Source organism: Rhinopithecus bieti, unplaced genomic scaffold (assembly GCF_001698545.2).
Source record: "Rhinopithecus bieti isolate Rb0 unplaced genomic scaffold, ASM169854v2 scaffold_6935, whole genome shotgun sequence".
Lineage (NCBI taxonomy): Eukaryota > Metazoa > Chordata > Mammalia > Primates > Cercopithecidae > Rhinopithecus > Rhinopithecus bieti.
In genome coordinates, this window is record NW_016805255.1 from 938816 (window position 1) to 951406 (window position 12591).

Consider the following 12591-nt stretch of genomic DNA (forward strand, 5'->3'; position numbering starts at 1 on the left):
TTCTTTTAAAGCTCCTCAGGGGATGCCACTGTGAAAGGTTGAGAGCCATTAATGTAAGCGGAGTTAAACGAAACTCTGTAGCGCTGGTGGACCTCCTACATGATAGCACTGTTAGAAAAAAACATTGCCTGCCCAGAACCCCTTCCGCGTCTTCCTAGGGCTCCCACGGTCCCAGTGGGGCCGAAGGCTCAGGGTCCTTTCTGCCTGCCTTCCAGTGGTGTGCAGGGTTTAACAACCCACCACGGTCTCTTTCAGCCTACCAAGTGGCCATCGCCGAGCATGGAGTTGGGAGACGTGCACGGCCAGCTCCAGACACCAGTGCCTCCTTCCAGCTTCACAGTTCCTCACCCCTCCTTTGTGTCCACCCCTGAGTAACTCATTCTCCCTTAGGTGCTGTTCCAAGTTTTGAGTAATCTAGAAAAACAGTTTTCTGCTTGTGTGATATGCTGGCTTGTCCTGCTCAGGTAACATAACATGTCTTCCCAGTTAGAGTGTAGATTACCCCTGGAAAACACCACGGAAATGTGCCCGAGGCTGGAGATGTTTAGGCAATTGGCATTCTGGGTTATACTTCACCCTGTGAAGCTAAGGTGAGTTGTCCTGGATATGGCACATGAGGTTTCTGAGCCTGCAGGGTGGAATGCCAGGCTGTGAGTCAGGACACACTCACCAAGGTAACAAGGGAGCTTCGTGGGAGGCAGCCTGCTAGCCTTTGTGGGTTGATCACCTCCACCTCATCGCTTCTGTTTCCACCACATTACAAAGCACATTTACACGCCTTTTCCTTCCTTCCTTCTTTCCTTCCTTCCTTCCTTCCTTCCTCCTTCCTCCCTTCCCTTTCTTTCTATTCCTTCTCTCTCTCCTTCCTCCCTCCCTCCTTTCTTTTCTTTTCTTTCTTTCTCTTTCTTTCTCTCTCCTTCCTTCCTTCTTCCTTTCTTTTTCTTTCTTTTTTCTCTCTCTCTCCTTCCTCTCTCCCTCCCTTCCTTCCTTTCTTTCTTTCTCTTTCTTTTTCTCTCCTTTTCGTTCATTCTTTCTTTCTCTTTCTCTTTCTCTCTCCTTCCTTCCTCCCTCCCTCCCTCCCTTCCCCTTTCTTTCCTTCCTTCCTTCCCTCCTTCCTTCCTTCCTTCCTTCCTTCCTTCCTCTCTTTCTATCTTTCTATCTTTCTATCTTTTTTCATGGAATCTTGCTCTGTTGCCCAGGCTGGAGTGCAATGGTACAATCTCGGCTCACCACAACCTCTGCCTCCCGGGTTGAAGCAATTCTCCTGCCTCAGCCTCCCAAGTAGCTGGGATTACAGGTGCCCGCCACCACACCCGGCTAATTTTTTGTATTTTTAGTAGAGATGAGGTTTCGCCTTGTCAGGCTGGTTTCAAACTCCTGACCTCAGGTGATCCACCTGCCTTGGCCTCCCAAAGTTCTGGGATTCCAGGTGTGAGCCACCGCGTCTGGCTTCATATAACTTTTCTCACTGAATTGCTGCAGTTTACCTAGGAAGACCGAGCAAATACTATCTTCCAGCTGCAGGTGAAGAATCCTGCCTAAGCTAAGAGAGATCAAGTGGAGTGACTCATCCAAGTTTGAGCAACTTGCCCAAGCTCGCAGGTGATGGAGCCAGGACTTGAAGCCAGAGCTTCTGACTCCATCCTTACACATATATGGCTCCTGACACACAGTCTTGGTCTACTGGTCACCTCCACCCAGGCGTGGGGCCAGTCAACTTAGGGAGGGGAGGAAGTGAAATAAAAAATAACCCTGCTTTGCAGTCTTTTGAATTGTTAGGTTGTTGCAAAAGTAATTGCGGTTTTTGCCATTAAAAGCCTAATAATTCTTTGCCAGTCCTGCTTTGGAAAGCTGTTTACTGAAATGAATCATGGGTTTTGTGGTCTAATAAAGAACACGTTCCAAGTTGGTCAATATTAAGTTGGGGATGTAATATGAATGGCTTGTGCCATACGAATGGCTGATAAGCTGTGATTCTACAGAGTCAGAAACAACCTCTGTTGAGATTGCATCGAATCCAGAAGACACCTGGGACTCTAAGACGTGGCTGCAGAAATATGGCTTGAAGGCCCAGAAGCTATCCTTGTATGACGTCCTTGCCGACTGCTCTTTCCGCCATGCCGATGGGATTGTGGATATAAAAGCCAAACCGGAGGATGAGTCCGTGCAGACCAGTGCGGTAGGTGAAGTGCACTCCTGGGAGGGGCTGTGGCCTCCCCTCAAGCCCTGGGTGGGTGAGGCCTCCCTCAGGTCAGAAGGTGGGCCAAGGGGCAGCAGGGAGAGAAACCAGCTTGAGTTTCTGTGAAGAAGGGGATTCCTCTGCTTCCCTCCTCACCCTTCTCCAAAGGGCATCTCTGGGAGTGGAGATCAAGGCTGGGAATGAGTTCTAGACATCAGTGAGTTGTAGATAAGCCAGGGGCTGGGCTTGGAGAAATCAGGCATTATGAGTCTCAGAATTATTCAACATTATGCAAATAGAGAAGCCCTTTGTTCCCCCATATCGAATGGAAAAGAGAAATTGCTGGTGAGTACGCCCAGTGCAGCAGGAGTTTCTGTGGTCTTCTTGTGTTTCCCCTCATTATTCCAGTGACTGTCAGCCAGCATACAGTGCAATCCCAGCAAATACAGAATCAGATTCTCCAAAGGGCTATAGCCATGAAAAGCTTTGAAAGCTGCAGTTCCACTGTGGGTTTTGTAGGAATACAACTTCTCCTAGTGCCCGACTCTAGCTCCCAGTGAAGGACAGTGCTGGACAGCAGTGCTGCCTAAACTCCAGCATCATGCATATAAGTCAGTAGGTCCAAAATGGGGCTCAAGAATTTGCATCCATAACAATCCCCAGGAGATGCTAGCGCTGCTGGTTCAGGGGCCACACCTTGAAAAGCAGAGAGATGTAGAACAGGAGCCAGAAGATGAGGTATCAAAGGTTTAGAAGCGTGGAAAGACCACGAAGTGTCCCAATAGGAAATAGAAATGAGGATAAAATGAACATGGCAGATTTGCAAAACCAGAGGAAGGCTCTTTCAGGAGGTGGCAAAGTCCCAGGTACACACTGTGAAGTGAACCTAAAATGCAAGCCCAGGGCAGACAGGCAGGTAACCGGTGGGTGACCGCAGCCCAGAGGAGACACCTGGGAAAGAAAATCAAGGTCCCCCTCAAATACAGTGTCACTTCATGTATTCTCGAAGGCTCCGATTCAATGTCAAGGTCATTACTGAGATGTTGGAACTCCAGTGGAGGTGGAACTCCAGTCCTGTTGCCACTTGTTATTAGGCTGGCCAGCCACATGCCCTCCATGGAAAGGGCACTGTCCTTCGGGGCTGTGGGAGCCACACCATGTTGTGTTCTTGCCCCCTCGCTGCTGTGCATTTATGACAAACTGCACGGAGGAAAATACAAAACTGAATTAGAAAATGTGGAATTGACGCAAGACTTGTTCCCTGGCTTACCCTAGGATGCAGGGTAATTGCTACAGTGCAGGGAAAATCTCATTTGTGGGTTTCCTCCCCCAGCACAGTTTTCTGGTTCTGTAGACATTATTCAGTAATGTTGAGCAAATCATACGTAACTAAATTTTCATTTAAAAAATAGGCGAGGCGCGGTGGCTTACGTCTATAATCCCAGCACTTTGGGAGGCTAACGCAGGCAGATCACGTGAGGTCAGGAGTTTGTGACCAGCCTGGCCAACATGGTGAAACCCCATCTCTACTAAAAATACAAAAATTAGCCAGACATGGTGGCACGTGCCTGTAATCCCAGCTACTTGGGAGGCTGAGGCAGAACCCGAGAGGCGGAGGTTGCAGTGAGCCAAGATGGCCCCATTGCACTCCTGCCTGGGCAGCAGAGGGAGACTTTGTCTCAAAATAAAATAAAATAAATACATTAGACCCTGGATATTTCAAAATATTAATCCCCATCAATTTGAACATAGCTTACTGCAAACTGATGACTGCAGTATATTCAAGCTAGCTCTAATACTGATCACCTCCTAACTCTTGTCAATTTTAAATGAAATTTTACAGGACCACTTTGAATGATTTGGCTTACAAGAGGGAATTTTACCTCATTTTGTTTTGTGCTAGTCAAGTATATTATGGTAAAGATTGAGAATTATCAATCTACCTTTTTTTTTATACAAATACTGATGAGAAACGAACAGTTTTATTTGTAGTCTTTGGGACTACATACTGAAACTGGATTCACACCTAAACTTGTGATGTGTATAAAGTAGGCAGAAAATAAGGCTGTGAAACAGGTAAATTATTTAGGGTTCCCCCAGACTCCCACTGGGCAAGACCCCCTAAATATTTAACAATAAAAACTAGTTTGTAGGAACAGACCCAAGAAACTCATTAACACAGACATGAATGGCTGAAAAGGCCTTGTTATGTAGCAGTTCAAAGACATGAACGACTGGGAGGAGGAGACAAGCAAGCATTTCTAATAAGGGAATTTCAGCCCTAGCCTGAGAACTTGATATTTCAGGCATCCCTGAAACCACACTGCATGCTTGGTTGCTTGAGCTTGTGCACAAAACCAGGCCTGATGTTCAAAGACCCATTCTTGTCTCTTCGTCTACTTTTCAAACAATATTTATGGAGCCCCTGCTATGTACCAGTCCACGTGATGTGGCGGAAGGCACACTGGATATGGAAGGAGAAGTTCTAGGTGTCAGTGCTGCTTCTACTAGTTAGTGACGATGAGATGTTGAACAAATCATGTGACTTCTTTGAGCTTCGCGCTTCCTATTCGTGAAATGGGTGAAGTGCAAATTTACAAATGCATGTCTGAGCACAGCGCCTGGCACATAGGAGATGCCTCCTAGGTGTTGCTTTTCCTTGTTTCTGTACTACAAACAGTGCGAATCAGAACTGAGCGTTTGTGGAGTGCTTTTGTGCTTCATGTACAAGGTAAACATTTGTGCTCTCATTTTACACAGGAGAGAACAGTCGCGGGAGCCGCGAGAGGTAACTCGCTTGAGATTGATCTTGTAGCAGACGAAGGCAGGGTCTGAGCTCGGGTCCCCGGGCTTTCACACTGCACTTTTCCCATTCTGACACGCTGCTGCCTGACGCAGAACCTGTCTCTCTGTGGTGTATGGTCTGGTGGTTTTCCATCTGGCTGTGCGTGAGGCACGCTCGGGAAATGCCCTGTGATGGGAATGTGGTGAGCACGAGAGACAGGACACCTTTTCCTTTCCATCCTTGCAGGGCAGCAGAGCTGTGGTCCCACCCCCGCCTGCCTTGGGAGCATAGGACGGATCTCATCATGCCCTTCAACCTCTTTCTGCCTTTTCTGGCTTATCTCCATGCAGTTAACTGTACTGGCAGAAACTGGAGGAAAACAGCCACAGTGCAATGCCTGGTTTCACTGTAAATTCCTGCCTGCTAATGTCAGTGGATATTTTGTGCTGCCCAGCAGTTCACTCAGTCCACTTGTTCTCACCAGTCACCACTGGACTCAGGAATTCTCATTGCCATGGGGCTCTGAACATCCCTTTTCTGACCCTACTCTACCCCTCTCTGACTCCTAAAATCCCTCCACCGCACCCTCGGGCACATCATCAGCAAACCTCTGATCGCCTCCAGGCCTCTGAAACTTTCCCACTGGATGCTTATCAGGGCTTCTCCCTGAGAAGCCTTCCCTGCAGCCCTCTGGAGTAGGGGCTGGTTTCTCTCCTGTTCCCTTTGGAGTGTGGCCCCGGGGTGGGTGGTGGCCTCCTTGCTCCTCTTTTCTGGTTCTTGACCTACTCTCTCCTTCCCACATCATCGGACTGTGTCACTGAAGACATCTCTTGTAGCTGTCACTTACTGAGCTCACCCTCGTCAGTCCTCAAGATTACGGGGCTTCTGTCTTGCTTTCATTGGCTCCAACACCTGCTTTAGTTCATAGTGACTTCAGTCCTGTATGGAGGACCTTTCCAATACCCCAACCTCTCATTTCTTTGACCTTCTCTTCCCCAGTGACTTCCTCCCCAACTCCATCTCTACCACTCCTGCCTTAGGCATTGTCATTATAAATAACTGTGTAGTAGTAATAACCCACATCTTCAGTTCCAAATGACCCCCTGTCTGACCAGACATCTGTAGGTTGTTTATTCTCTTGCACTATTCCCACCCATCTGTCTAGTCCCACCCATCTGTCTATTCCCACCCATCTGTCTCCTCCACCAGGATATACAAGTTACTGTTTCTACCACCTCCTCTCTGTCCTCTCTATCTTCCCATGCATCCTCAACCAATTTCCCTTTAAACTATTGCATTCATCTGGCAAAACCCCAGATTTAACCCTGGCTAAATCCAACTTTCTGCCTTTTCTGGCTTATCTCCGTGCAGTTAACTGTACTGGTAGAAACTGGAGAAAAACAGCCATGATGCAATGCCTGGTTTCACTGTAAATTCACGCCCACTAATGTCAGTGGATCCTTTGTGCTGTGCAGCAGTCCACTCAGTCCCTCGCTGGCTGCCCTCTCCTGAAACACCCAGCACCTTCTGCTCCACACTCACTACACTCACTCTCTGCAGGTGAGCCTGCTTCCCATGCCGTGAACATCAACGGGAATGTCACGAGGTTCTGCCTCCACATCTCAGCCCCCAGTGTCTGCCATCTACCTTTATTTCTCCCAGGCTGAATTGTCCTTGTCCTGTCTAAGGCTACTCCCTGCACGGGTACATGACTCTCTCTCCACTCATTTTATTCATTCTCCCTTTCTGCATCACAGCCTCCTGTCGCCCCCGTTTCCAGATCATTCGCATCAGCATGCACACATTCTGCCATTTCTCCCGTCTTAAAAAGTTTTCTGATCCCGTGTGTACTGGCTGTGCCTCATGCCTCTGGCTGTGCCTCATGCCTCTGCTTCTTTTAGAATTCAGTTCCTCAGTCGAGTTGCGTACATTTCCTTCCTCTGCTTCTTCAATTCTCCTCCCGTGCTCCTGGGACCTGCTTCCATCAGGCAGAACCCGCACCCCCCACCCGCCCGCCAACTTCCACCTCGCCACCAAAACCCATGGTTTGCAGAGATCCCTGAATGGCTAAATCCAGGGGTCCATTCTCAGTCTCTTTCTTACTTGACGTGTTAGTAAGTTGATCTAGTTGGTCACTTCCTTGAATTTTTTTTTTTTTTTTTTTTTAATTTTAGAATATACACTGCTGGTTATCCTCCCACCTCGCTGGCTGTTCCTTTCTCAGTCTTCTTTGTGACTTCTCCATGTCCTTAACCTGTCAATGCCAGAGGACGTTGAGGTGCAGTGCTCTGATCGCTTCTCTGTCTACACTCATTTCCCAGGTGGTCTCCAGTCCCATGGCTTTTAATCCCCTGTGCATGTGGGCTGGCGACTTCAAAATGTACCCCTCCAGTCCTGTGGCCTTCCCTGATCTCCCGACTACTGCCGTGCTGCTTGGATATCTAATAGGCACCTCGAACCTGAGACATCAGGCGCTAAATCTTGGTCTTTCCCGTTCAGAGCTGCTCTTCCACAACCTTCCTCCTATCAATTGATTGCAACTCCACCCTTTCAGGTCCCGGCCTGAAAACCTCAGGGTGGTGCCTGACTCCTCTCTTTTCTCGCATACAGACGTCTGATCTCTCCGTGAACGCTGTCGGTTCTGTTTTCAGAACCTGCCTGTCATTCAGGATCTGACCACTTCTTATCATGACCTTGGCTGCCCAGGGCCATGCAGCTCCGTGACCTTCTGGCTCTTTGCTTTTGCCCTTGGTCCTTGGCCGTCCAGTCTGCTTTCCAGGGTAACCGCTGTAAAGCTGTGAAGCCATAAATCAGACGTGTCGCTGCTCTCATGAAAGCCCTGGGAGGAGTCCTTTTTCACTCAGAGCAAAAGCCAGCTCATTTCCAACAGCTGTCAGGCTTTCCAGGACCTGCTCCTGGCCCTCCTCTTTATGTGTCCCGGCTTCTCTCACTCTCTCTTCCCTCTGTCCCTTTCCTTTGGCAATATTGGCCTTCCTAAAATTCGACAGGCATGCCGGGCGGATTCCCAGCTCGGGCCTGTGCTCTTGCTGTGTCCTCTGACCTGCTCCCGGCCTCCCCATGACCACACTCTGTTCCTCCAGGCCTTCTCTCCTGGTTCACTGTCTCTGGGAGGCTTTCCCTGCAAGGTTCTAACTTTTTCTGTCTCTCCCCCCTTTCTCTGCTCTCTGCTCTTCCTCCTTGCCTTACTCCACGTGTCATCCTCTGACCTGGTGTGTCGTCATTTGCTTATTACTGGGCTCCCCTCCTGCACTGTGAGCTCCGAGAAGGCAGGGGTTTGGTCATTGTGTGTGTTTGTATTCCTGGTGTCTAGAAGGTCTCCCAGCGGAGGAGCGCTGGGTGAGCGCCCGTGGGCCGAGTGATAGAGGCCGACTGAGGAGGGCCCGCTCCATCTGTCCCGGTGGAGGGCACTAGATATGCAGTGGGGTTCTTGGTGGGAAAAGAGGATTCATGAGAGTCTCAGTCCCGCTTCCTCCAGAACGGTCTCCCTGGCCGTCTAGTCCACTGTGAGCTCTGTCGCTCTCTCTTCTTTACCAAGACTTGTTAGGTCCTTACTGTCTCAACCCAGTGCTAGGGACTGAGTATCTAATTCTCCGCATTGCTATCTCTCTTTCTCTGCACGTGTGTGTGTGTGTGTGTGTGTGTGTGTGTGTTGTGTGTGTGTCGGTGGGGGATGTCTCTATGCTGGAATCGTTAGCTTTTCTGGGGCACATGTGTGATCTCATGTATCTTTCTTGCCCATGTTCATGACACCTAGTGCAGGGCTCCATAGGAAGCGGGCAGCGGAACATATTTAGTTGAACTAACAAAGGAATGACTGACGGTAGAGTGAGTGCTAAGAGCCATTTGAATACGACAGAGCTGGAGGTGCCATCTGGAGGCTCTTCTCTTTGGATAGTTTCTGAGTGGCCTCTGTCCTTTGTCCTCTCCTTAGGAGACCAACAAGAAGACAGTCCATGCAAAATATTGCAGCAGGTTTGTGCATGCTCCCTGGAAGGATGGGAGCTTGGTCCACGTGAACATTACCAAAGAGAAGTGCAGGTGGTACAGTGAGAGAATCCACACAGCCCTGGCCCGGATCCGAAGGAGGTTGGTGTTATTTGCAGGAAGATACAAGTGGTCTCCTCGCTCTGGAAATTCTCATCTGCTTGATCTTTTTTCCTCCCTTTTATTTTTAGTTGACACAAAATGATTGTACCTATTTATGTGATACAGAGTGATATTTAGGTGTGTGTACACAATGTACAAAGATAAATCAGAGTAACTCACATGTCCATCACCTCAAACATACATCATTTCTGTACGTTGTGAACATTCAAAATTCTCTCATTTAGGTTTTTAAAAAAATATGCACTAAATTGTAGCTGACCATATTGATCCTCCAGAGCTGCAGAATACCAGAGCTTGTTCCTCCTATCGAGCTAAACTTTGGTATTCGCTAACCAACCTCACCATCCTCTCTCTCTACCTTTCCCAGCCTCTAATACAGTTCTACTCACTACCTCCATACGCTCAGATACTTTTAGCTCCCACATATGAATGAGAACATGTGGCATTTATCTTTCTGTGCCTGACTTAATTTGCTTAACATAGTGTCCTGTAGGCTCATCCGTGCTGCTGCGAGTGACAGAATTTTATTCTTCGGTATGGTTTAGTAGTACTCCATNGTGTGTGTGTGTGTGTGTTGTGTGTGTGTCGGTGGGGATGTCTCTATGCTGGAATCGTTAGCTTTTCTGGGGCACATGTGTGATCTCATGTATCTTTCTTGCCCATGTTCATGACACCTAGTGCAGGGCTCCATAGGAAGCGGGCAGCGGAACATATTTAGTTGAACTAACAAAGGAATGACTGACGGTAGAGTGAGTGCTAAGAGCCATTTGAATACGACAGAGCTGGAGGTGCCATCTGGAGGCTCTTCTCTTTGGATAGTTTCTGAGTGGCCTCTGTCCTTTGTCCTCTCCTTAGGAGACCAACAAGAAGACAGTCCATGCAAAATATTGCAGCAGGTTTGTGCATGCTCCCTGGAAGGATGGGAGCTTGGTCCACGTGAACATTACCAAAGAGAAGTGCAGGTGGTACAGTGAGAGAATCCACACAGCCCTGGCCCGGATCCGAAGGAGGTTGGTGTTATTTGCAGGAAGATACAAGTGGTCTCCTCGCTCTGGAAATTCTCATCTGCTTGATCTTTTTTCCTCCCTTTTATTTTAGTTGACACAAAATGATTGTACCTATTTATGTGATACAGAGTGATATTTAGGTGTGTGTACACAATGTACAAAGATAAATCAGAGTAACTCACATGTCCATCACCTCAAACATACATCATTTCTGTATGTTGTGAACATTCAAAATTCTCTCATTTAGGTTTTAAAAAAATATGCACTAAATTGTAGCTGACCATATTGATCCTCCAGAGCTGCAGAATACCAGAGCTTGTTCCTCCTATCGAGCTAAACTTTGGTATTCGCTAACCAACCTCACCATCCTCTCTCTCTACCTTTCCCAGCCTCTAATACAGTTCTACTCACTACCTCCATACGCTCAGATACTTTTAGCTCCCACATATGAATGAGAACATGTGGCATTTATCTTTCTGTGCCTGACTTAATTTGCTTAACATAGTGTCCTGTAGGCTCATCCGTGCTGCTGCGAGTGACAGAATTTTATTCTTCGGTATGGTTTAGTAGTACTCCATGGTGTATATACACCAGTAAAAGCTCAACTGAGAGAAAGTGCCAACAAACATTGTTAAGGTTGCCATCTGATGGTTTGCTGATAGCCTTGTTCAAAAAAAAGGGGGGTTGTTTGGATTCAGATCCCAGCTGCCTTGATGCCAGTGCAGTTTATTGAAAACAGCAAGCCAACGTGTAGCTATCACACTGGTCACACATTGCTGTAGGAGGCTGAGGAATGCTTCTGTATCATACTCACTATTCTTTTCTAGGCCACACGTGTATTGTCCACTGTGTTATACCCTTCCTCTGTACTCTTTAGCTGCCTCTCACAGATTTTGATATATTGTATTTCATTTTCAATCACCAGAATATTTTCTAATTTTCTTCATCATTTCTTCTTTGACTAAAGGGTTATTTAGAAATGTATTGTTTAGGTTGGGTGCAGTGACTCACGCCTGTAATCCCAGCACTTTGGAAGGCCGAGGGGCCTGGATCAGGAGGTCAGGAGTTCGAGACCAGCCTGGCCAACATAGTGAAACCCCGTCTCTACTAAAAATACAAAAAATTAGCTAGGCATGGTGGTGAGCACCTGTAATCCCAGCTACTTGGGAGGCTGAGGCAGGAGAATCGCTTGAACCCAGGAGGTGGAGCTTGCAGATCACACTACTGCATTCCGGCCTGGGTGACAGTGCGAGTCTCTGTCACAAAAAATAAATAAATAAAAAGAAATGTATTGTTTACTTCCTAAATATTTGTGGATTTTCCTGATAGCTTTTGTTACTGATTTCTGTTTTAATTTCACTGTGAACAGAGAAATAGTGTGTGATTCAATTCTTATAAATTTATTGGGACCTGTTTTGTAGTACAGATTTTGGGAAAAAACATGGTTTTGTTGGGTGGAGTATACTACAGGTGTCAATTAGCTCAAGTTGGCTGATGGTGTCGTTCGAGTCTTTCATATTATTACTGATTTTCTCTAGTTGTTCCATAAATTACTAAGAAAAGAGTGTTGAAATCTCCAACTATAATCTTCAATTCTCATTTCAGTTCTTTTTTTTCTCCATGTATTTTGAGGCTCTGTTAATAGTTGCATGTACATTTAAGATTGTTATGTTCTCTTGATGAACCAATTGCTTTGTAATTAGGAAATGCCCTTTTTATATCTCTGGTAATATTCCTTGTTCTGAAATTTACTTTAATAGCAGTTTAACCCACCCTACTTTTTTTTAATTATTTTTTTCTATCATCTTTACTTGTCTGCATCCTACATTTATTTATTTATTTATTTATTTATTTATTTATTTATTTATTTTGGGATGGAGTCTCGCTCTGTCGCCCAGGCTGGAATGCAGTGGCCAGATCTCAGCTCACTGCAAGCTCCGCCTCCTGGGTTTACGCCGTTCTCCTGCCTCAGCCTCCCTAGTAGGTGGGACTACAGGCACCGCCACCTCGCCTGGCTATTTTTTTGTATTTTTTAGTAGAGACGGGGTTTCACCGTGTTAGCCAGGATGGTCTCGATCTCCTGACCTCGTGATCTGCCCACCTCGGCCTCCCAAAGTGCTGGGATTACAGGCTTGAGCCACCGCGCCCGGCGCATCCTACATTTAAATGGATTTCTTACAGACACAAGATATATAATTATATATGAGCATTGTTTTATTAATCCAACCTAACAATCTTTGCCTTTTAATTGGAGTGTCAAGATCATTTACATTTAATGTGATTATTGATTTGATAGGATTTAAATCAAAGATTTTGCTATTTGTTTTCTGTTCTCTTTTTACTCGTTTTTTGCCTTCTTTTGTTTGAGTATTTTTTATTATCACGTTTTATCTCCACTATTTTCTTATTAGCTCTACGTCTTTGTTGTTTTGATGTGTGTATGTGACTATTTAGGATTTACAATATGCATCTTAGCAGTCACCCTACAAATA

General features: G+C 46.6%; 1 protein-coding gene across 2 annotated transcripts in view; it reads left to right on the plus strand.

Moving 5' to 3' along the window:
* VWA3B (von Willebrand factor A domain containing 3B) overlaps nucleotides 1-12591 on the plus strand; it is a 224117-nt gene that overhangs the window by 99890 nt on the left and 111636 nt on the right. For both annotated transcript variants that reach the window (XM_017871854.1, XM_017871853.1), the window contains exons 9-10: nucleotides 1983-2179; nucleotides 8917-9071. In XM_017871854.1, coding sequence (XP_017727343.1) covers nucleotides 1983-2179; nucleotides 8917-9071 — 352 coding nt within the window. The remainder of the gene's footprint in view (nucleotides 1-1982; nucleotides 2180-8916; nucleotides 9072-12591) is intronic.